This window comes from Cervus elaphus, chromosome 27 (genome assembly GCF_910594005.1).
Source record: "Cervus elaphus chromosome 27, mCerEla1.1, whole genome shotgun sequence".
Classification (NCBI taxonomy): domain Eukaryota; kingdom Metazoa; phylum Chordata; class Mammalia; order Artiodactyla; family Cervidae; genus Cervus; species Cervus elaphus.
This window is the reverse complement of record NC_057841.1, coordinates 43342633-43365671: the sequence shown is the minus strand read 5'-3', so window position 1 is coordinate 43365671 and position 23039 is coordinate 43342633. Positions and strand designations below refer to the sequence as shown.

The window sequence follows — 23039 nt, the reverse complement described above, 5'->3', positions numbered from 1 at the left end:
GAAAGCAATTCAACAAGAAATTTGCCTTCCTCTTAGTAAAGGGATAATATGCTTATCATTTTCCCAAGTAGCAGGTTCACAAAAGCTTTGCTGCCTGGCTTTAGAACTCAGCGAGACCAGACCCTGGCTTCCTCTAGGACCTGAGCAAACCATTTAACCTGCGCTGCAAGGTCTGGGTAGTAAGACAATTCCCGCCCATGTCCCACTAAAGAAACATCAAAAAGACCACACAAAGTGGAAAGGAAATCTCAAATAAACACAGCGACTTGGAGACACGCAGGCTGTCAGAAGGATGGCTACAGACTCCCCCGGGGCCTGTTATTCCCTCAAAGTTGTGAGAATTCAACTGGAAATTGCCAATCATTCGAAGATTAAGTTACACAATAGGAAACTAATGTTTTTGCAAGATTCTTTCAGGTCAAATCACGAGTTGACTGTTTGGTTTTCGTGTATAATTATTCATGACTCAGAAGCTCAAGTCCTAACATCTGAATTATTTTTAAGTCATAATGACCTCTTTGCATCTCAAGAGGGGGAGCTGAAGCAGAGAGACATAAAATATTTGTCAAGTCACAGACTCAGTCAAGACCAGGATGGAGTTACTGTAAACCCAAGCTCACCAGCCACATTTCTGCCTCTTCCTGTTGGGGGATGGAGGGAAAGACAGGCTGAGCAAAGAGAACTTTTAGGTCAGTGATGCTGTAACTGCAAGAAGCATGTCACCACACATTTGTCCAAACCCACAGGACACACAACATCAATAGGGAATCCTTGTGTAAACCACGGACTTTGGGTGATAGTGATCTGTTTGTGCAAAATCATCCAGTGTAACAGAAGTACCATTGGGTGGGAGCTGGGGGAGGGCCACGCACGTGCAAGGACAGAAACATAGGACAAATCTCTGTACCTGCCTCTTTGTGTTGCTGTGAACTTAAAACTGCTCTAAAACATTGTCTTTTTGATTGAGAAATGCATATCAATACTATGCATAAACTAGATAACTAATGAGACCCTACCCTATAGCACAGGGAACTCTGCCCAGTGCTCTGTGGTGATCCAAACAGGGAGGAAATCCAAAAAAGAGGGGAACAGATGCAAACATATAGCAGATTTGGGCTTCCCTTGGTGGCGCCGTGGTAAAGAATCTGCCTGCCAAGCAGGAGACATGGGTTCGATCACTGGGTCAGGAAGATCCCCGGGAGGAGGCAATGGCAACCCACTCCAGTATTCTTGCCTGGAGAGTTCCATGGACAGAGGAGCCTGGTGGGCTACAGTTCATGCGGTCGCAAAGAGTGGGACATGACTTAGCGACTCAACAACAACATAGCTGATTCACTCTGCTTGTATAGCAGAAATGAATACAACAATATTCAATTCAACAATTTACTTTGTAAAGCAAACTATACACCAATAAAAATTAGTTAAAAAAAATGAAAACTAAAAAGTTGTCTTTTTTTAAAATTAATATCTCTGTCTAGAAAGATAAAGGCTACAGAAGCCCAGCCACGGGGCCTGGCCCCATCATTTGTTCAGTCTCAGTGTCAGAATCCCGACAGAGTCACTGAGCAGGGACCCCACCCCTCCACCCCACCCCCTGCCAGCTAAGGCCACAGAACATTAAGGGGTACAGAGCACTGATGGGCAAAGGGCACCGACAGCCATTCCAGCATCAGGGAGGTCCTCCTGCCTGCCTGCCCTTTCTCCAGACGTCACACCTTACCAAAGGAAGGCGCATCTTTCTAGTATAAAGACATCCACACTTCAAAGAAACAATGTGAGCTGTGACTGTCAAGGAAAAGAAGCCTTCTTTTAATGATGAATCAAACCCCAGCCACTCTCTGCAGTGCTCCATGACTTCCCCTGTTGTATCCACATTTCATTTAAAAGTAAAACAATGTACTAGAGATAGAGTAGTTTAGCCCTTGTAGAATGTTATAAAATCAGATATATTATAAATTTTTAATGACCACGCAACTTCCTTCCCTTGACCATAGAGAACTCACTTTAGAGCCAAAACTTGGTGAAACAAAACAAAAAAAAACTATACCAGTAAATAATAATGCAAAAAATACTTTTAAATGTACTTAAATGTAATGATTCTTTTTTAGCAAATATAGTCACACTCAAGCATGACATTAGCTGGAAATAAAACAATCGCCAAACAAGTAAAAGTGTGGACATTTCTGACACTGATTCTTTTCAATATAATTTTAACGCTTTCTAAATTTTTCAAATTATACAGGGAAAATTTACAAATAAAAATCCATCAGATTTAGTTTAGAGTCTATTTGTGTTACATAGTAAAACAGTTAATATCCATTTTATCAAACATTTCTTCATAAAGCAATGTTTCCAATAAAAGTCAATCCCAACAAAATATTTAATACTTTCTCTTAACAAACACATGTATTATTTTAGTTTGCTGCTGCATCAGTTTCAAGTAGCATATACTTCTCTCTTTTACATCCACAGGAAAATCTGAAATTTTCAGAAATTGATGTATTTTTGAAAGTATGTCCACAGTTCTTTATTCCCAGAGGTAAAACACCAGAGATCAATACACAGATTCACACACATTTACCAGAAAAATAGCATGCTTTTCTAAACCTAATCCTCTATTTATAATACCTCATAATTTGGGGTACCTATTATATTACATTTCTATAAATTAATGAAAAGCAGTATAGATTTGCCATGGTTTTATAACTTATAACAAAATATAATTAATTGTATAAATCTACTTCACTTTAAACTTGACTAAACTGCTTTTTGCAATCTGTCATATCATTTCTTTGTTCTGGTTTTAAATCTTTTCCACAAAATGCAAATTAACACACTTGAAATTAAAAATGGTTAGACCTTTTCTGATAGAAAGTAAGGCTGATTTGAATGACAGCTTTGATGAAGACTGCTGTGCTAAATGGAATCATATGACAGATATTTTTCACTCACTAATTAGGTTAAATTTTTAAGGTGTGACCAAAAAAAAGTGTGTATATGTGTATGTATTTACATATATGTGTGTATATTTAAAGCATGCATGGACTAAAGTATATTAAATGAATATTATTTCCTTTCAGAACAACTTCTGAATATTTCTCTAATTTTGCTTAAAAAAGGTACCTTTAAAAAACAACAGGTGTGATCCACTCAGTTTACTTCCCAGCAAATGGGAAGGTGCAGGACTGGACAATAAATTCTTTACAGACTAGCTGGTTTCTAATTTTTTGCTCTGAACCATTTTGGGAATGAAAGTAATCAATCTGTCAATTTAATAATACAGGTCAGTAAGCATAATTTCTGTCGCTAAAAATTAAAATAGAATTAAAATACAGAGAATTAAACCTTCAATCTTATACATATTTTTTGTTGCAGAGAACTCTGGTAAGTCATCACTAAAAGACTCTCAAGTTCAAATATATTAACAACAGGATAATATTCTATGGAAAAATAAAATGTAAATAACCAGCTCAGAAAGAAAAAGTAGTTAGGTCAAATTTCTCTCTATTAAAGAAAAGCATGTTCATGGAATTTTAAATGGCCAATGGACAGTATCAAATCCCTTTGGTATTTATATTCTGTCTCTGATGGATGCCTTTATAAGATTTTTGTAAAAGTCAGTAATTACCACAGGTGATAAATTCCCTTCTTCTTGACTACATGAACATATGATGCAATTTTTTTTTCAGATGTGAATTTATCAACGTACAAGGAAGTGTCTGATTATTTTTAATTCTTTAAACACATGAGCTCCACAGATCTTGGAACTTACTGGCACTGGCTCCGGGTTCAGGGAAAATACTTCCCTAAAATAAGATTTTATAAAGCAAGAGCTAATGGCAATCCACACCCCAGTATTCTTGCCTGGAAAATTCCATGTACAGAGGAGCCTGGCGGGATACAGACTCTGGACTTGCAAAGAGTCAGATGCGACTGAGTACAACAACAGCGACAAGTCCTTGTTTTGTTTCTGACTTTTACCAGTTGTGCCGGTTATGTGACAACAGAGTCTCCAGAATGAAGACTCAGCGACTGTTTGGAAAGTCCTGCTGAGAGCTGGGGTTCTCCTCTGGTCCTTCATCCTGTCATTCAGGGGCCACTGCCCTGTCTACCCGAAGCATCCACCCACCCTCCTGGATTCCCAACCGACCAATCAAAGGGACACAAAGAGATCCAGAGGTTCAAGACAGAAGCAGGTTACAACCTCAGTGTGCTGGGAGTGACTGCCTCCAACATGAAGAACTGGCAGGCTTTGTGTCTTGGTGGTTTCAGACTCAGGCTGTTCAAGGCCAAACTCCAGCTTTACCCTTGCAACTTGCCTAAGATGGGCCACTTTGCTTAGTCTCTGAGCTTATTCCCCAGCCTATAAAATGGGGGTCACTTATGTGCTTATCAGCATTAAATCAGGTGATACATAGAAAAAGCACTTAGAATAATGCCTAGACACTTTAAGTATTCAATAAGCATTAGTTGTCCCTTTGTTGTAGTATAATCTTTTTACCTTTAAGTACTGCTGTGCTGATTAGAAATAAAGCCGATAAATGCACCCACAAGTGCCTGACAGGCAAGGCAGTGGTTATGCTTTCACACTCACCATTGGGACCAACACTCTGTCCTATCTTCACCCTTCAGAGGAGAAACAGGAAGCCAAGCAGCCTGACCTCCTTAGGAAGACGGCCCAGAAGATAAAAGAAGATGGCCCACCTTCTTTTAAAACCCACCCATTACAGGAGATGGAGATGGAGGGGGACAGAGGAAAAGGAAAAAAAGAAACTGCAGGGCCGTGACACCAAGTGTGGGAATAAACAAGAATTTATTCTTATTTGCAAAGCAGAAACAGAGTCACAGGTATAGAGAACAAACATATGGACACCAAGTGGGGAGAGAGGGTGGGATGAATCAGGAGACTGCAGTTGACATATATACAGCACTCTGTATAAAACAGCTAACTAATGCGAACTACTGCATACCACAGGGAGCTCTACTCAATGCTCTGTGGTGACCTAAATGGGAAGGAAATACACAAAAGAGGGACTATATGAATACAAATAGCTGATTCACTTTGCTGTACAGTGGAAATTAACACAGCAATGTAACGCAACTATGCATGCACTCAGTCATGTCCGACTTTGCAACCACAAGGACTGTAGCCCACCAGGCTCCTCTGTCCATGGGATTCTCCAGGCAAGAATGCTGGAATGGGTTGCCATGCCCTCCTGCAGGGCATTGTTCCGACCCAGGGATTGAACCCAGGTCTCCTGAATTGCTGACAGATTCTTTACTATCTGAGCCACCAGGGAAACCCCAATGCACAGTTTATTTCAACATAATTCTCCCCCATAATATTGCAACAACAAAAAAAAAGTGATTCAAATAAGTAAACTACCTCACCCTTGTAAACTTCATATACCAAACGGTCCTTTGCCATGATGACTCATTGGAGAATGTTCAACACTTTGAATACAGATCTATGTGCTCTCTGTGCCTCTCTCCAATCTTAAAAGCAAATGCAATTTGTTCTAAAGGTGACTAACATCAACGTCCAAAGGCCCATTCACAGGCACCTGGGGTGAAAGGTCTGAAATCCTCACTGACCTTCGTGGCATTTAGCCGAAGACCACGAGTGCACACAGACAAGAGCTTTGCAAAGGGCTTTACACTTTTCACCTCCATCTGATCCCCAAATGCTAAACATAGGCTATTACAACAATACAGCTCTTTCTAGAGGATTTGAAACCACAGAGATGAAAGCATTCACCCCTCCTCTGCTTGTGAAAAGTACAGACCATGTCTCTAATCCATTCATTTCATACAAGTTACTAAGAAGGGCTCTCCAGGTGGCACTAGTCATAAAGAACCCACCTGCCAATGTAGGAGACATAAGAGACGTGGGTTCAGTCACTGGGTCAGGAAGACCCCCTGGATGAAGGCGTGGCAACCCACTCCAGTATTCTTGCCTGGAGAATCCCATGGACAGAGGCGCCTGGCGGGCTACAGTCCATAGGGTTACAAAGAGTCGGACATGACTGAAGCAACTTACATGCATGCACTAAAAAGCTGGGTACTTTTCCTTCTAATTTACTATTTTAGAGGCTATAAACTAGCAGGCTATAAACTACTGTGCACTGCTGGGTTACACCAACTTTACAACTGCTTTTAACACCAAAATGAGAAATTGTACCAAATACTTGCCATTTAGTCGCTAAGTTATGTCTGACTCTTTGCAACCCCGTGGACTGTAGCTCACCAGGCTCTTCTGTCCATGGAATTCTCGAGGCAAGAAAACGAGAATGGGTTGCCATTTCCTTCTCTAGGGGATCTTCCCAACCCAGGGATTGAACCTGCATCTCCTGCACTGGCAGGCAGATTCTTTATCACTGAGCCACCAGGGAAGCCCATCAAATACTTCAGCACACTTAAAAATGACGACTTGTGCTTTGGGCCCCAGAGGCTCTGGATGGATGGAGTCCTCTGGGTCCACAAAGAACTGTACCCACTGTCTGTGCCACATCCTGAAATGTTGGGGCCTCAACTCCAAAAACCTCCATCAAGTGACAGCGCTACCATCGCACCCACAGGACAGCTTTGGGAGGTAACTAACACATAAAGGACCAACAGTGTGTGGTACGTGATATTTCTGTTTACTTTTCCCTTCCTCCTGGGAAGCCAGAGGACAGAGAAATAAGCTAATAAATCGGATCAGAAATGGAAGAAAACCTGGGGTTTGCAGAACCACACCCCTGGGGGTTTTCAGACATAAAGGAAGCATAACATAAAGTTAGCACTCAAGGAAGGCTCAAGGTCATCCCATGGTCACAGGCCTCTAAGAACAGGGCTACTGGTCTCACACACCAGGCACTGGGTTGTCCACAGGGTGACCAAGGGTGACACAGCATTGCTCTCCACAGATGAAGAAACCAGCCTTGGAGAGGCCAGGGGACTGTCCCAGGGGATGAATGACACAGCCAGGGTGACTCAGGTATAAGCAGCCTATCAGTCTCTCCAGAATACACTCAGGGACACAGTCGTTTGTAAGTTTCTTTGCAGACCATCCATTATCACAGGCGATCTCTGAGGCCAACCTCTGAACCACAGCATCCCAGAATGACCCTCTTTACAGATAAGGAACTGAGATCAACGAGTTCAATGGCTTCCTCTCGGAGGATGGCCAGTGGCTGGAGGGGCCCTTGAATGCAGGTCTTGCAATCCTATATTTCCTTTTTTCATGCGCCAGTGATTTCTCAACTGTGCTCTGCAAAGAAGCATCTCAGGACACAGGCCCCAGGGTCTGACAGAGCCCTGTCCTTGCGTCCACATCTACCCCTTGCAACGTGGCCCAGCCGCCCCACACATCAAGGCGGAGGTGTGTTTGCCCACCCTGGATTCCAGGCTAGCCGTGTGACTGTGATGAGAGGATGAGGCAGGAGTGACGATGTGCCCTCCCCAAGGGTAAGCCAAGGGGCCTTGGCACCCTCTGCTCTCTCTCTCTGGAAACCCTGCCCGCAGAGGACCCCAGGGAGGGGAGCCCAGCCATCCCAGCCAAGGCCAAACCTAGACGAGCCTGCAGCCAGCCAACCCTAGAGTGTCAACAGAGGCCAGCCAAGGTCAGCTGAGTAGAGACACAGAGAGAAAGCATACAATCCCAGTTCAGACCAGCAGGCACGCTCCCCATCCACAGAACACAAAAAACAGTAGATGACTGTGGTTTGCACCAGTGGTCCCCAACCTATCTGGCAGCAGGGACCAGCTATGTGGAAGAAAATTTTTCCACGGACCTGGTGGACAGGACACCTGGGGGCGTCCAGTACTTTGGCCACCTGATGAGAAGAGCCGACTCATTGGAAAAGACCCCGATGCGGGTAAAGATTGAGGGCAGGAGGAGAAGGGGGCAACAGAGGACAAGATGGTTGGATGGCATCACCAACTCAATGGACATGAGTCTGAGCAAGCTCTGGGAGATGCTAAAGGACAGGGAAGCCGGGCGTGCTGCAGTCCATGCGGTAGCAAAGAGTTACACATGACTGAGCAACTGAAAAACAATGGGGGGGGGGGCGGGGGGGGGGGGGAGTCATGGTTTCAGGATGATTTAAGCACATTACATTTATTGTGTACTTTATTTCTATTATTATTATTACATCAGTGCTACCTCATATCATAAGCCATTAGATCACTGAGGTTGGGGTCCCCTGGTTTCTGCCATCAGCTTTGGGGGCATCTGTTTCTGGGTAGTAGTTCATCAAACACTTATTTCCCCAATTTGAAGGGTCACTTTTCAAATCTGCCCACAACAAATTTTGTTAACCAAGAGTTATTTATGCTTTCCTACCTATGTAAGATTTTACTTAACTGAAAAACGTGGTGCTTTGAAAAGTAAGTTGAGAAACTACTGGACTCAGCTCTAATACCCTCCCTGCCTCCTCCCACACCCATGTTCTTCGCTGTCAGTGAGCTGAGACTGTTCCCCGTGTCACTAGGATGTAAAGAAATGCACACACAAAAGCTGCCTTTGGAACACTGACTCAGATGCTAAGACTTTGGAACTCATTTATTTTCTGCTATCACCACCCAGTCCCAAGAGAGTCAATAAATTTATCATGAGACATAAAACACAGCAAGATAAATTAGAGTAAGGTGAGACAAGTGCTTTCCAGGTGGCCCCAGTGGTAAGGAACCCGCCTGCCAACGCAGGAGACTTAAGAGATATTGGTTCAATCCCTGGGTTGGTAAGATTCCCCTGGAGAAGGGAACAGCAACCCACTCCAGTATTCTTGCCTGGAGAATCCCAAGGACAGAGGAACCTGGAGGGCTAAAATCCATGGGGTCACAAAAGAGTCGGACATGACGGAAGCAACTTAGCACGCATGCACAAGATAAGTGAAGAGGAGGCTAAGACCCAAGAAAAGGAACCAGAATTCAGTTCTATTGCAGAGATGGTGGCTCTGGGCATTCTTCTGTTTAAGGCCCAGTCAGCAGCTACTCCCTCCAGCTGGTAACAGAACCCATGTCTCCATGGAGCAGCCCCAGTTTCCACACTCTCACTCCCCCTGGTTCCTGAGGGCTGACCCCACGCTTGGTCAGTGTGCGGGCCAAGCAGGGCACAGGGTTAAAGTGGGAACAGGTGATGTGAGCTGACTCCATGAACCACAGGGCAGGCGTGGTCTATGCTGTTGGGGGAGGGACCTTCTCTTTCCCTGGGGCTTGGGGCTGGAGGGTTCAGTCTGTAACTCCTTAGAAACACCCAGGAAAGATGCTTAGAGAGAATGGCTCAAGCCACAGTGACCAACTGGGCCACCAACAGCCTTCTCTTTACACGAGCCAACAAATCCTGTTTGATAAAGTCCAGTTTGACTAAGGTTTTCTGTTCAAAAAAGTTCTAACTCCTTCAGCCCACCCATCTGAATCTGGCGCCCTAAGAGCCAACGTAGAGAGGAAAACTTGATGAGTTACACAATTCACTTTGTCCACAAGAAGAAAGTATGTTCATAAGGGAAGTCACACCTTTTCCTGGAAGTGAGACCCAGAAGGACAGCTCCCCAGAGGGTCATTCTAAAGACTCTGTGCTGTGCTTGTTTAGTCGCCCGGTCGTGTCCAACTCTTTGCGACCCCAAAGACTATAGCCCATCAGGCTCCTCTGTTCATGGGGATTCTCCAGGCAAGAATACTGGAGTGAGTTGCCATGCCCTCCTCCAAGTCTAAAGACTCTACATCACATAATAAAACACTCAGCATCTTCCTAACAGACCCAACACTCCACCTGAAATGCTTTTGCATGGAGCACACCTCAGTACAGGTGGACGGCACTGAGGCATAAATCAGGAAAAGACAACCTGCACCTTTCTGCATGACTGAAACAGCTTATCACACACACCTCTGTGTGCACGGGGAGGGGTAGGGAGAGGAGAGAGAAAACAGTGCACACACCCCGTGCTCAGGGGGCCTGGCTTCGTTAGGAACAGAGACAGCTTTACCCACCCAAAGCTCCCAGCAGTGAGCTCAGCTGAGCTCTGATGAGCTACTGGGTGATGATAAGTTTGAGAATACCATACCCTCTCGGCATGGTACCCAGGCTTCCCTGATGGCTCAGTCGTAAAGAATCCACCTGCAATGCAGCAGATGCAAGTTCAGTCCCTGCAGCAGAAAGATCCCCTAGAGAAGGAAATGGCAACCCACTTCAGTGTTCTTGCCTGGGAAATCTCACGGACAGAGGAGCCTGGTGGGCTACAGTCCACAGGGTCGTGAAAAGTGGGACACGACTTTGCAACTGAACAACAACAAACAGCATGGTACCCAGCATACACTGAGTGCCCAGTATAAACCCCTGAAATGAGGCTTACCCATGTTGCCAAGATTTAAACAAAAAATATCAGCCTAAATGGTGTAGCTGTGGCAGACCTGGGTGGCAGCTATAGCTGGCAGCTTCTTCCCCAAGTATCGAGGGGGAAAATTTGGGTTTTATCTGTGCACAGTTGAGCAGAGGCAGGAAGGAACAAAAGCTGAACAATCGTAGGAAGCACCTAAAATACCTCCAGCATATATCCCTGCTATACCCACTTTCTTGTAACAAGCACCTTCCTGCTACATGAAGCAGCATCTCAGATTGATCCACTGTTCAAGACCTTTCTCCCATCCTCCTCTATCAGAAACGACCTATGGATGCAGGTCTCATTCCTTTACACCATGCTACCTGACAAACTCAAGCGAACTCGGGTAACAATCCTCAGGCTCTCTAAGTATTTGGCGAGACCCTATAGATTCTTAAATCAAACATCTTCATTTCACAAGTGAGAGATCTGACATCTAAGGATGTCAACTTAGGGAGGTGACAGCAAGTTGGGGATGTCATACTTAAGATGACTTAATGAGCCACTGCTCCCAGAGATGACATTTCAACAAGCACCTTTCTTCCTTGGTCGAAATGATGAGCTGGTGGAAATTTCAAGTGCTCTAATAGAGGGGGATGCCCATTTTTGAGGCTAAGGAGTCTTTTAGGAACTATTGCAATAAAAATGTCACACTTTTGGTCCCTGCTCAGGGGGGCCCTAAGGCCAATTATTCTCCAGTGTCCATGTTTCAATGAACATCAGACAGAAATAAGTGCTGGAAAATTATCTCCCCAGTATCATTGTGTCTCGTTACTGTCTCTGAATGAGTCATCTCAAATTTTGGCTTGCAGCTGCAAATGTAGAGATCGAAAATGATCTGTGTTCTGATTCTCTGAAATATCTGTATTCTCTTATTATACCCTAAAAATTCCAGACTGATGTCACAATTATTGGAGTTCATCAGATTGAAAGATGGGTTGCTGCTGTTGTTTTAGTCACTAAGTCATGTCTGACCTTTCTCGAACCCCATGGACTGTAGCCCACCAGGTTCTTCTGTCCATGGGATTCTCCAGGCAAGAATACCAGAGTGGGTTGCCATTTCCTTCTCCAGGGAATCTTCCCGACCCAGGGATCAAACTTGCATCTGCTATATTGACAGGCAGGTTCTTTACTGCTGAGCCATCAGGGAAGCTCTGAAAGATGACTACAAAGCAGCTTGGTTTCTATAAAATACCAAGTTTCATAATTCATTTTCTCTGCTGACACCAGAAGGCCTCTGCTTCCTAAGAGAAACAGTCTCCAGTCAATTACAGTATGGTACGTGAAACTTCATATCACAATCCGCAGATGCTTTCTTAACACCAGTCAGAAAAGACGTGATAAATTCTCCAAAGGGTAGGGTCTCTGAGTCCCTGCTAATGTCCTGCCAGTACTCTTTGAACTTTAGCGAGTATGGAGATCTCGGGGTCCAGGGTGTTTCTTTACCAGTTTCGATGGCCCCTTCCAGAGACTGTGACTCAGTACCTCTACAGGGCCAGGAATCTGCATTTTTTTAAGAACAGCTTCTGGTGAGTCCAATGCAGGTATCCAGAACTGCCTTCTGGAACCAAGCAGTGCTGGCTTTTCATGGTGCCAACTCTGAGGGGTCATTTTGTAATTCTCAGGGTTTCTTTTTCTTTTAAAATATAATATTGGCCTTACGTTTATAACATACATATTTTTTAAGCACTTCTACAAACACATCACCCACTGAGCCCCCAGGACACTCAAATACCAAAGTCTTGGACCCAGAGAAGTTTGAACCATATGAAATTGTCAATATGCAAGGCTTTCTGACATAAAAGTAGGGAGCTCATGTGGTTACACCCATGGGATGTGGGTGCCTCCCAACCTCATAGCGCTGGTCTGCTTGTTTAGTCTTTACCATAATCCTACAAAGTGTTTTTCCAGAAAACAAAACTGAGGCTCAAAAATCAAATACCATGTCCAAGGCCACGCTGCTGTTCCATGGTAAGAGATTTCAAAATCAGGAACACCTGATCTGCTGCGGGGGAGGCCTCTGCCCTCTTTCCTCCCCTCCAGGACCCCATAGCCGACATCAGGCCATTTAATTAACAACACCCTCTACTGGTCTGAGTCCCACTGGGGCTGGCCAGACCCCTCTCCAAACTTTCCGAGGGTCAGCAACACAGGCCTCTTTGCTAAGAGGCCTCTTTGCTCCCTACAGGGGCTGGAAACAAAAGGGAGGGGCTCTCTAAAAAGCCACCCAAACAGGATGAAACGGTCACCGACAAACAGGGACAACACGGCAAGGATCCCCATAACACACACACGGGACGTGTGCCAACGGGTGACGATCGGGGAGACATCACACCATGCTCAGAGGCCTGGATGTGAAAAGTCAAGCAAGTGGAGGACACAGGTCATGAGACTGTTGTCAAAGCAGCCTCTTTTTATTAAGTTTCCTCACTTAAGAACACGGCAACAGTGAATGAAGAAGCAAGCAGAGCCTGCTTGCTGTACCGCAGACGAGCGATGGGAATGCGCGGGCTGAGCTCTGAGCAGGTGTAATCAATTTCATTCTATATCAGAAATAAAGCAGGAGATGTTATCTATTACTCCATGTCATGGCAGCTTCTTCCCGGTGATACACGGTTCTTTTAATACACCAGAAACTAAAATCAAATCATGCTTATCTACCACAGAGTGAATTTCATTTTTTTTCTCAGAGATCAGTATAATACCAAAATTCTACTTTATGGCAGTAACTGATTTATAAATTTTTATTACATATGATAAAAATTATAGGCTCATTTTTACACATTTAATTAACAAAAGGTAACCTTTTTCCTTTAAATTTAGCAACTGAATCTCTATGTGCCTATTAATCTCTAAGGGTATCAAACACCAAACCCACCACCCAAGCCTACTGTTAAGATTATCACAAATGCTTTTAAAAAATCAAACTTCATCGAAAGAAAAAAAAATCAGCAGTAAGCAGAAGTAATTTGTGTCTTTTCTTCCCTAAGGGAACTTTATTCAATCATTCACTCATTCAAAAATATTTAAGTTTATTAATTTACTACGCGATTGTTGTTGTACACTTGCCCACTGGTGTCTGACTCTTTGCAACCCCACGGACTGCAGCACGCCAGGCCTCCCTGTCTCCCACCATCTCCCAGAGTTTGCCCAAGTTCATGTTCATTGCATCGGTGTTGCCATCCAGCCATCTCATCCTCCGTCACCCTACTCTCCTTCGCCTTCAGTCTTTCCCAGCATCAGAACCTTTTCCAATGAGTCGGCCGTTCGCATCAGGTGACCCCTTTGTCATGGCAAAGGGGACTGTGTAACTCAGTAATGCTTTGAGCCATGCCATGTAGGGCCACCCAAGATGGATGGGTCTTAGTGGAGAGTTCTGACAAAACATGATCCACTAGAGGAGGGGATGGCAAACCACCCCACTATACTTACCATGAGAACCCCATGAACTGTATAAAAAGAATATGTGAATACTAAATGCTAAACACTGTAACTTGATTCTATACATTATGAGTATTTATTTTAAAAGAAATGCTTTAGACCACTTTATATTTGTATCTAGGGAGAATATCACAATGAGCCAACTTCAAACTTGTGTTTATGACATTACTTAAAACAGCTCAGACTATATCAGAGAAGATAGATCAAACAGACACCCTCAAAATGGACTGTAGGAAGGGTGTGATCCAGTGCCTCCCCATCCCATCCACAGTCAGAAGCCCATGTTAGACCCTTTTGGGATTCCACCACTAGAATCAGGGAGAAGTACCAGGCCTCTGTCTTCCATGGTAACTCAAACAACATATTCTCACTGTCTGCAATAAATCTGCTTTCTGCATATTGAATAGGAAAGAGATGAAAGGGAATACTCACCCATCTGAAAACGAACGAATGCTCTGTAAGTGTTTCTGTTCTGAGACCCATAAAAACCACATACTTTGCTTCTGCCTAGGCTGTTGTATTTTTAAATAAATCATTCTGTTAAATGCTAGCCCCTCCTCCAAGGGAGAGTCTAAAATCTCTGTTTTGACAAGCTTCTGACAATTTGACCCTCATTCTCTCTCACCTGTAGGTCTTGGATTCTTGACCACCACGGTTTCCCTCCCTTGCAGCCTCAGTGTGAAAGTAAGTGACATCCTTCCATCAGATCCTCCACCGTCCCTCTGCCTCCAACTTGGGGCCCAAACCTTTCATATCACAGAGAAAGTTTTTAAGGACTCGGGATTCTTCTCAGTTTTAAGCAGATAAATGGACTAACTCAGGTGACACTCCAGTATTCTTGCCTAGGAAATCCCATGGACTGAAGAGCCTGGTTGGCTATAGTCCATAGGGTTGCAGAGTTGGACAGGACCGAAGCGACTAAGCATGCAGGTATCCATGCAAAGTTTAATGACTCCCTGCATTATATACCTAAACCAGCAATGTCGGAAAAGGGGTCTCCTGCAGATGGAAGCACGGTGCCCACGCTCTTCATATCCATGTCATACATCCGCACGTGGCCACTTTTCTGGTCGATTACCAACAGACTTGATGGAGAAAGTTCCATAAGTTACCCTGAACTCTTAGGTAGCTGCCAGATAATCTATTTCTCCTAGTCCCACTGCTATACACAGAATAGCGGCCACTTAGGATACAGCCATGGAAAAGGAAATGGTGACCCACTCCAGTATTCTTGTCTGGGAAACCCCAAGGACAGAGGAGTCTGGTGGGCTACAGTCCATGGGGTTAGAAAGAGTCGGACACCACTGAGATCCCATACAGGATACAGCCAAAAAAAAAGAGGAAGAAAGGAAAAATAATCACCACAGAGTCTGAAGTTGTCCTGGGGTCAGTATGGAACTTAAAGTGAACTACAACGAAAGCAGCAACTTCCACTGAAGAAGCTCATTTGATGTGAGCAAGTCATCACAGCAGATGCAGGCTTCCTCCATACCTTGCCTTCCTTCAGCTCTAGGCGGATGCATCCAGGGAGCCGTGCGGGTGAGGCTGGGTGATACCCCTGCCTACATACCCACTAGGCAGCGACACTTGCTGATGGGATGGGGACAGGAGCAGGGAGCTGGAGGCCTGCCTGCCGTATGGAAAGCACTCTGCCCGCCATGGATTCTCTGAAAGTCTGCTGACAACGTTTCAAGATAAATCTGTTAAATGACATCACAATCCATTTTGTTTACCTGGAGCGTTTAAGGATAGAGAAGCAGGGGTGGTCTTTGGCTGAAAACAGAAAAACGAGGTGCTATCTTAGGAGACTCATAAGAGAACATTGCTGCTAGGTCGCTTCAGTTGTGTCCGACTCTGTGCGACCCCATAGACAGCAGCCCACCAGGCTTCCCCATCCCTGGAATTCTCCAGGCAAGAACACTGGAATGGGTTGCCACTTCCTTCTCCAATGCAGGAAAGTGAAAAGTGAAAGTGAAGTCGCTCAGTCGTGCCCAACTCGTAGCGACCCCATGGACTGTAGCCTACCAGGCTCCTCCATCCAAGGGATTTTCCAGGCAGGAGTACTGGAGTGGGTTGCCATTGCCTTCTCTGAAGAGTACATTATCAGTACTTTAAAAAGATCTATATTAAAAACCTCTTCTCTTCTATTTGGATATGAAGTTCATTTCCAAAGTGTCACATTCCCATATTAAAATTCCAAATTTTAAGCACATTAATTCCTCATTCTTGCCTAAGAAATTCCTTGTTTCTTTCGATTTCAGTAGATTTTGAAACTTTAAATAATTGGACAACTTTCCAAAGTACGGTAACTGTATCTTTCTGATCTTTGCCCATGACCACCCCCAATGCCTTCCCCAATCCCCTAAAGGGGCTTTCCCAGCAGTAATGCTCAATATCCACTTTGAATAGAAAGCATCATTTTAATAGGTGCACTGGGCTATGTGCTTATTATAACAAGTCAACAAATATCTTCGAAACACAGTGTCAACCCACAGAAATTTCCAGTGGCTAATTTTCAGTGACTGCAAAATTTAATTAAAACTTTACATTGCAGTAAGTAAAATTAGAGGAAACGTTTTTTCATTGTCATTTTACAATTGGCTGGATCCAATATCTTCCACAGATAAGACCATTATTTGAAATGTCACGCTAAGAGGCTGAGAGTCACAACACCATCACATCAGCCTGTTTCATAATTTGGGTTGTGTTCACAGTGGGGGTGGAGGTTACTACGTGCATGGATGTGAGTTTTAGTTGCATCTACGGTACTTTCTGCTCTTGTCAAGGGAGGCTGAAAAGTGCAAGCTGAGAATCCCAAACCTTTCAGAACTCACACTCTGTCCAGCATCCCAAGGGCCTGGAGGGTTAGTTCTAGCATCTACTGCTGTCCCCATGCCTCCGGCCCAACCCTGGACTTTTGGATTTTTATCCCTCTGGGTGGGGCCAGGAGTGTACCTGTCTACCTGTTCCTGAGTGATGCTGACGCTGTTCACCCAAGGATGACTCTTTTAGAATAATGTTTCTCAAAAGGTGGCCAGGATCACCTGCGGATGCTTCAGGGGCCTGGACAAAAGAATCACCACGGCCGGCCATAGAGACCAGGGTTGGGAAGGACCGCTCCTGGTGACCCTCGAGCACACTTGGTTTTGAACGTATGGGTATAAACGCAGCTCAGCGGAAGCACTGGCGCAGCACTCCCAGGCCCCACCCCTCAGGCCACCTAAAGCCACACAGGTATAGGATGTCAGCCTGATCTTCCTGCATACTTGATCCTCTTTGGATCCTTAACCTGCACAGGATCCTAACGAGATCTGCACACCTGTGTTCCTACACGTGAGCACACACAACCCCCCACCCTCCTCAGCCCGTGTTCTTCTCTTTCCCTCCCCACGTTCCCACCTCTTCATCAGATCCTGACCTTGCCAGCTGGCCCCTGAAAGGCAGGGGGGGCCATAGGCTATGGAAGTGATGACTAAAACTTTCCTACTTCCCACCTAACACCAGCCTTACCTACTGTTCTCCTCCGCTGAGTTCTTTTTCAGAGCAACAGAGTAAAAGCAGTCTTTCTGATAAGACTAAATGCTAAACCACTGCAGTATTTTAGGAACTGGAGAAGCAGCATCCTCTTATGATGGGAGGTCTATGTTACTGAGCATCTTCCTTAAACTTTTCACTAATGAGTTTGAAAAACGTAAGTAATGAAACCTTCTCTCACTTACAAAAGAAGCCGATTAACAGGCTGTAGTCCTCAAGATAAGAAGCAGCCTGAGAAAAGTTTGTGGGAAAGTTGGTTTTCAAAGAGAAGACTCCTAGAATTACAAAGCACAGTAGACACTGCCTTAAGAAATGTTATACTGTTGAAAAAGTATGTGTACTTATTAAAATGCCTGTCCCCTAACTGAAAACTGTCTTAGGATATTCAGGTTAGACACACTCATTCTAGAAAACTAAACCCAAAACAAAAACTGAGAGAAACACTACTTAACCCAAAACAGTACCTCTACTGAAACAGATACATATAGCCTATCAATTCCTAGAATGTACAATTGTTATGAAACTATGAAATTTTTAAATAAAGCTACCGACGTCCATAGAATTGTCAGAAAAATATCTAAATTCAAAAATCAACTTTTCCCAAAACAAAAGGCAGTGTTTCATTCATACAGGGTTTTTTATCATCTGAAGATATAATTCAGATTACTTGCTCACTAGGGAAAGTTCATTTAGAATTACTCAAATTATATACACACTTATCCATATATCAATATATGTAACTAACTTTTCTACTGAAAATCCATGAACCAACCCTTTGAAAACATCAGAGGCTAAAACCTGTGATTTTACAGATCAGAACAATTGATTAAGCTCAAGCAATACTTATTTACATCCACATAACACTAAAAATGTAAAGTGATTTCTTGGCATATCTCTTTCATGCACAGTGATTTAAATTTGCAATCTTTTCATCACATCCATTATCAATCTCATTAAAGCAACATAAACACGTAAAACGTCATGACTCTAGTTATCCGAAAAAGAAAATAAAACAAACTGCTTAACAAATCTATTCACACTCTCTGTAAAGGGTACTGTAAAATCTTCTATTTTGAAATGATTTTCAACTTACAAAAAAGTTGCAAAAACAGTACAAAGATTTCAAGTCCATGCTTCTCCCACCTTCCCCTAGTGTGGACATCTGACTTAACTACTCAGAGTCAGATTATTCAAAATGAAGAAACTAAATGTTGGTACAATTCTACTAATGCAATTACAGACTCCATTTAGATTTTGGCTGTTTCCTCCCTAATTGTCCTTAAAAGAGTATTTTAAAGAATACATTTCTTCAGGAGAGTTTCAAACTCAAAAAATTACATTAAGATTTAATCTGTTCTAAACAGTGTAATGGAAATCTCTTTGTATTTCTATTTCTGCAAACCAAGGCTTGCTTACTAGAACTTATCACATCAATCTCATTATTATATAAAACCAAACACTTCCTTGTATAGTATATATCACCACCTGGCTTTTAAGAAAATGGGTCAAAGAAGAATGACTTGCCAGCTACTTGGCTTCTCACTATGGAAATGACAATATTAAGCAGAAGCAAAAATGATTTCTCTTTCTGCCTCACTTCTTACTTGCATACTTTTTTGCAAAAGTTATTCTGAATGATCATACAGAACCTAAATAGAAGGCAGAAAGTGAGCCTCCAATATCTTGCTTAACAACTTAGAAATTGTAAAAACGGAAAGATGTTTAAAATTAAATGTTTAGAATAAATAAAAGGCCTCCTGAACAACAACAAAAAAAAAACCTAATTCTTTTCTGTTTTCTCCCAATATGTTTCGTTCCTATATCTAGCATCGAAATTATGTGCAGTACCCTCCAGAAATCATTACTCAGCAATCACATCAATTGTGAATGCATTCCGAAAGAGGGGAAACAGCAAAGTGTCTTGTGTACAAATCTTGGTTACAAAAAAAAGAAATCCTCCACTGATTACATAAAGCCTCCCGATTCAGTCCATTGGTTGCGCTGAGGCTGAGAAGAATCTGTGATGAAAATGACAATTTCAAAAGCCGGGACAATGCAAGCCAGTCTAATGTCTGACAGTCCTTCCTCTCCCTCCCTTCTGTGTCAGACAGTTCATGTACAATTTGAATGTCTGCAAAGGATCAGAATTCACATCAGTCAGTCATTTATTCAACAAACAGTGAGTGTCTGTTGGGTCTAGGGCTCTATGTAAGTGTTCTATGGGAACCAAGAAGAAAAAATAACTGACTTCGCCCTCAAGCCACTTACAATCTACTTCCTCTTCTCTAAAAGGATCCCCATGTCAGGTGACCAGCAGCCTAATATTTCAATTTTCAGAAGACTCATAAAGAGAAATAAGTGTTGGTATCACTCACAACATCAGAATTAACTTTCTCAACATAAAAAAATTTTCAAAAATAAAAAACTGACTTTTCCAAAGCATTAAGCGCTTCCCACATGTACTACCTAAAACCCAAAGTGGAGAGCAAAAGCATAATACACTGCAATTTATCTGATCCCTGCACACACAAAATTTGCCAACTTCAATTTTTCTTTTAATTTCATCATTTCTAAGCATTCTCTGGGATACTGCCCTTCAGTTCCTCCACACTAGGTTAACTCTGGCTTTCCAAATTAAAAAAAAAAAAAATGAAGGCACAGTTCAATTACTGGTAGGATAACAAACAAATAGAATGATTTACTTCCTCTAAAAGAAAAATCTGGATAAAATTTAGTAAAAGCAAAGTCTCTTTTGGCTTGACTATTAATTTACATAAGCATTAACAAGGACACAGGTCAGTACTACTCAGGCTGAAGTTCCTTTTGATGATGAGAAATTGATCATTTAAATAAGTTACGTAAATATTTGTTCCCCACCTCCACCCCAATCCCTTACCCACTTCTTGAAAATCCATCCAAACGCTTTCTGACACAGCTTAACTTGAAACAAATCCCAGGCAGGGAGCTATGGATCTTAATAAAGAGAAAACCATCACTGAGGCCCTCATCCTTGGCTTCTAACACTAATGAGTTACAAGGCTCTAAAACTAGCGAGTCTACTCCATAATTCACCAGTAAAAAGAACGCAGGCCAAAATCGGCATCAATTTTATAGCAGACAGCAGTGGATCGTTTTGTTAAGTCCTCTGGCGCACGTGCAATTACCAGACAGTTAAGGGCATATTAAACTTCGGGAAAGGGTATTTCTATATTGAAACTGACAGCACACAGCGAGCAGCCAACTCCACGCTCGGCTTCCTTGGAGGCCAACTGTGGTCAAGGGTCTCGGGGCTCAGCAACACCGGGGCATGGCCTCTGCGCCTGCGTGTCCCCCAGGCTCCAGGAAGTAAAGATTTAAGTTTTCACCGGTCGGAAGGCCAGACGGAAAAGTCTCCAACGTTTTAAAATATGTGTTTTACCACCAGTGAAATTCTCCCTCATCAAACTAAAAAAAAAAAAAAAAAAAAATTCAACTTACTCATTCCTCCCGAATAAACATAGAAACCTATTTTGCAGCACAAGTTCAAGGCCAAATAACAGGCTTTTTATTAAAAGGAAAAAAAGCCCAGTTCCACCATTCTACGTAGATCTTAATGAAACTGACACACACGCGAGAAAGTGTACAAGTGTGCAGGTGTGCAAACGTTGGCTGTCCATCCACGTGTGTGCTCCAAGTAACACCAGGCGGGGTTCGCGCCCCTCCTGACCCCCAACTCCCGGCCACGCGTCCTCCCGCAAGGAGCTCTCCGGGCTCCGACTGCAGGCGCGCAGCGGGCACCTCCCCGCACTCCCTTTCCTGCCCACCCCCAGCCGCAAGCCGCGGGGCGGGCTGACCGCTGCCCCTAGCCGGGTGCTCCGCGGGGCCGGGGTGCGGAGGAAGAGCCCGTCGGGCCAGAGCCGCGGCTGCCGGGACCCTGGGGCCCGATCCTCCTGCCGCCGGGCCGCCGATCCTGCTGCCGGAACCTGCGAGGCCGCCGCCTCGGCTCTCCCGTGCAGCCTCCCGAATGCCAGTACGAGCGGAGGTCACGGCCTCGGCGGGCTGGGCGGAGGCGGGAGGGCAGGGAGCTGGAGATCGCCGCCGCCGGGTCCACCGATCGCGCGGGCGCAGCGGGCACGGCGATCCGGCCCGGCAGCCGCTCGCGGCGAGAAGGACCGCGCAGCGCCCACGCCCGGCGGCCGGCGGCTGCAGCTCCCAACTTCAGGCAAAGTTTTCTGCTGTTGCTCCGGGAGCCGACCGGGGACTCCAAGTGGCGCCGTCCGCGCGGACACGCGCCCAGGCCGCGGAGGGGCGGGGGCGGAGATGAGAGCCTGGCTCCCGGGCCAGCCCCCGGGGCTTCTCCGCTCGGCCGGCCCGAGCGCTAGGTGCCCACCCTCCCGGCCAGCCCCGCTCCCGTGCCGGGGACTGAAAGACGCGGTGCCCATCCCGCCGCGCCCCCTTTCCGGCCTCTCCGTCCGCCGCTCGGGCTCTCCCACCCCAGAGCTGCCGGTGTCCAGAGCCCCCCTCCGGCCCGCGCGCCCCAGGCCCCTGCAGGCGAGGCCCCGCTTACCTGAAAACGAGTCCCCCGCCGCAGTTAGCAAAAGTCCGGTCAAAGTGACCAGGCAAGTCCCAAGTCGGCTCATGGTGCCGAGTGCGCCCCGGGCCGCTCCCCGGCGGCGCTGGGTGGGCGCGAGGGCGGAGGGCGGCCGGGAGCTGTGCCTCCAAGGCGGCGAGAAGAGGGTGAACAGCCAAAACCAGAACCAGACGCTCCGAGTGCCAACAGTTGCAGAAGTCCCAACTCCAGCGGCTCCCGGGGCCGGAGGGCGAGGAGACGGGGTCCCCGTGCCCCGTCGCCGGCCCCGCTCGGAGCTGGCGCGGCTGCGAGAGAGCGCGGAGGGCGCGCCCGCGGAGCCAAAATCCGCCCTCCGTGCCGGAGGCTGCGCTGGCTCGGTTCTTCCTGGGCTCGGGACCCGAGCCTCCGGCGCCGCGGTGCCCGGGGCCGGGGCCGGGGGCGAGGCCGCGCGCGTCCCGCCCGCCGCCTCTGCGCGGGCAGCCGAGCCAGCCCCCGGGCGGCGGCGCGCCGATGGCCGAGCCCGCGCCGGCTGCGCGCGGGGCTCCTGCTCCCCGACTGACTGGCGGGGCCCCGCAGGCCGGCTGAAGGGAGCGCCCACGTCACGGCCGCCCGGCCGCCGCGGCCCGCTAGAGGGCGTGAGCGCCCGGCCCCGCCGGCCCGCACTCGGCGCTCGGCGGCCGCGGCGCCTCCGGGGGAGCCGGGCGGGGGGCGGCCGCGGGGGCGGCGTCACCGCGCCGGGAGCGGCGGCCGGGCGGTGCCACCAGCTCCCGCCCGCTCCCTCCCGCTCCCTCCCGGGCCCGGGTTTCGCGGCCGGCTTCCGGGAGGGTGACCGCTCCGGGGCCGCGCCTGGACCAGAAGTTTGTCCCGGGTCACGGGCCGCCGGGAGTTGGCGAGCGGAGCGGGCGAGACGGCGGCTCCGATCCTGGCGCCGGACGGCAGGGTCGGCGGGTAGGGCTGGCGGAGCCGGGAGTCGCGGGGCCGGCGCTCCCCGGCAGCTGCGGGCCGGGCGAGCCGGCAGATCCGGGGCGCTGCGAAGGGCTGCGGCTTCTCCGCGCCGAGAAGTTGGCGGGCGCCCGGGCAGAGAGCGGCGGCCGGGGGCACCGAGACCCCGCATCGGTCCCGCGGGACACGCGCGCCCCGGAGCCCGGCACCCG

At 46.4% G+C, this 23039-nt stretch overlaps 1 protein-coding gene across 4 annotated transcripts in view; it reads right to left on the bottom strand.

The window, feature by feature from the left end:
* The window catches only part of PTPRM (protein tyrosine phosphatase receptor type M), a 645114-nt gene extending 622667 nt beyond the window's left edge, over positions 1 to 22447 (bottom strand). For 2 of the 4 annotated variants that reach the window (XM_043889726.1, XM_043889727.1), the window contains exon 1: positions 21883 to 22447. In XM_043889726.1, the coding sequence (XP_043745661.1) occupies positions 21883 to 21955 (73 nt within the window). In that variant the 5' untranslated portion in view covers positions 21956 to 22447. The remainder of the gene's footprint in view (positions 1 to 21882) is intronic. The other 2 variants (XM_043889723.1, XM_043889725.1) reach the window with 1 other exon arrangement.
* Between the last annotated feature and the right edge of the window lie 592 nt (positions 22448 to 23039).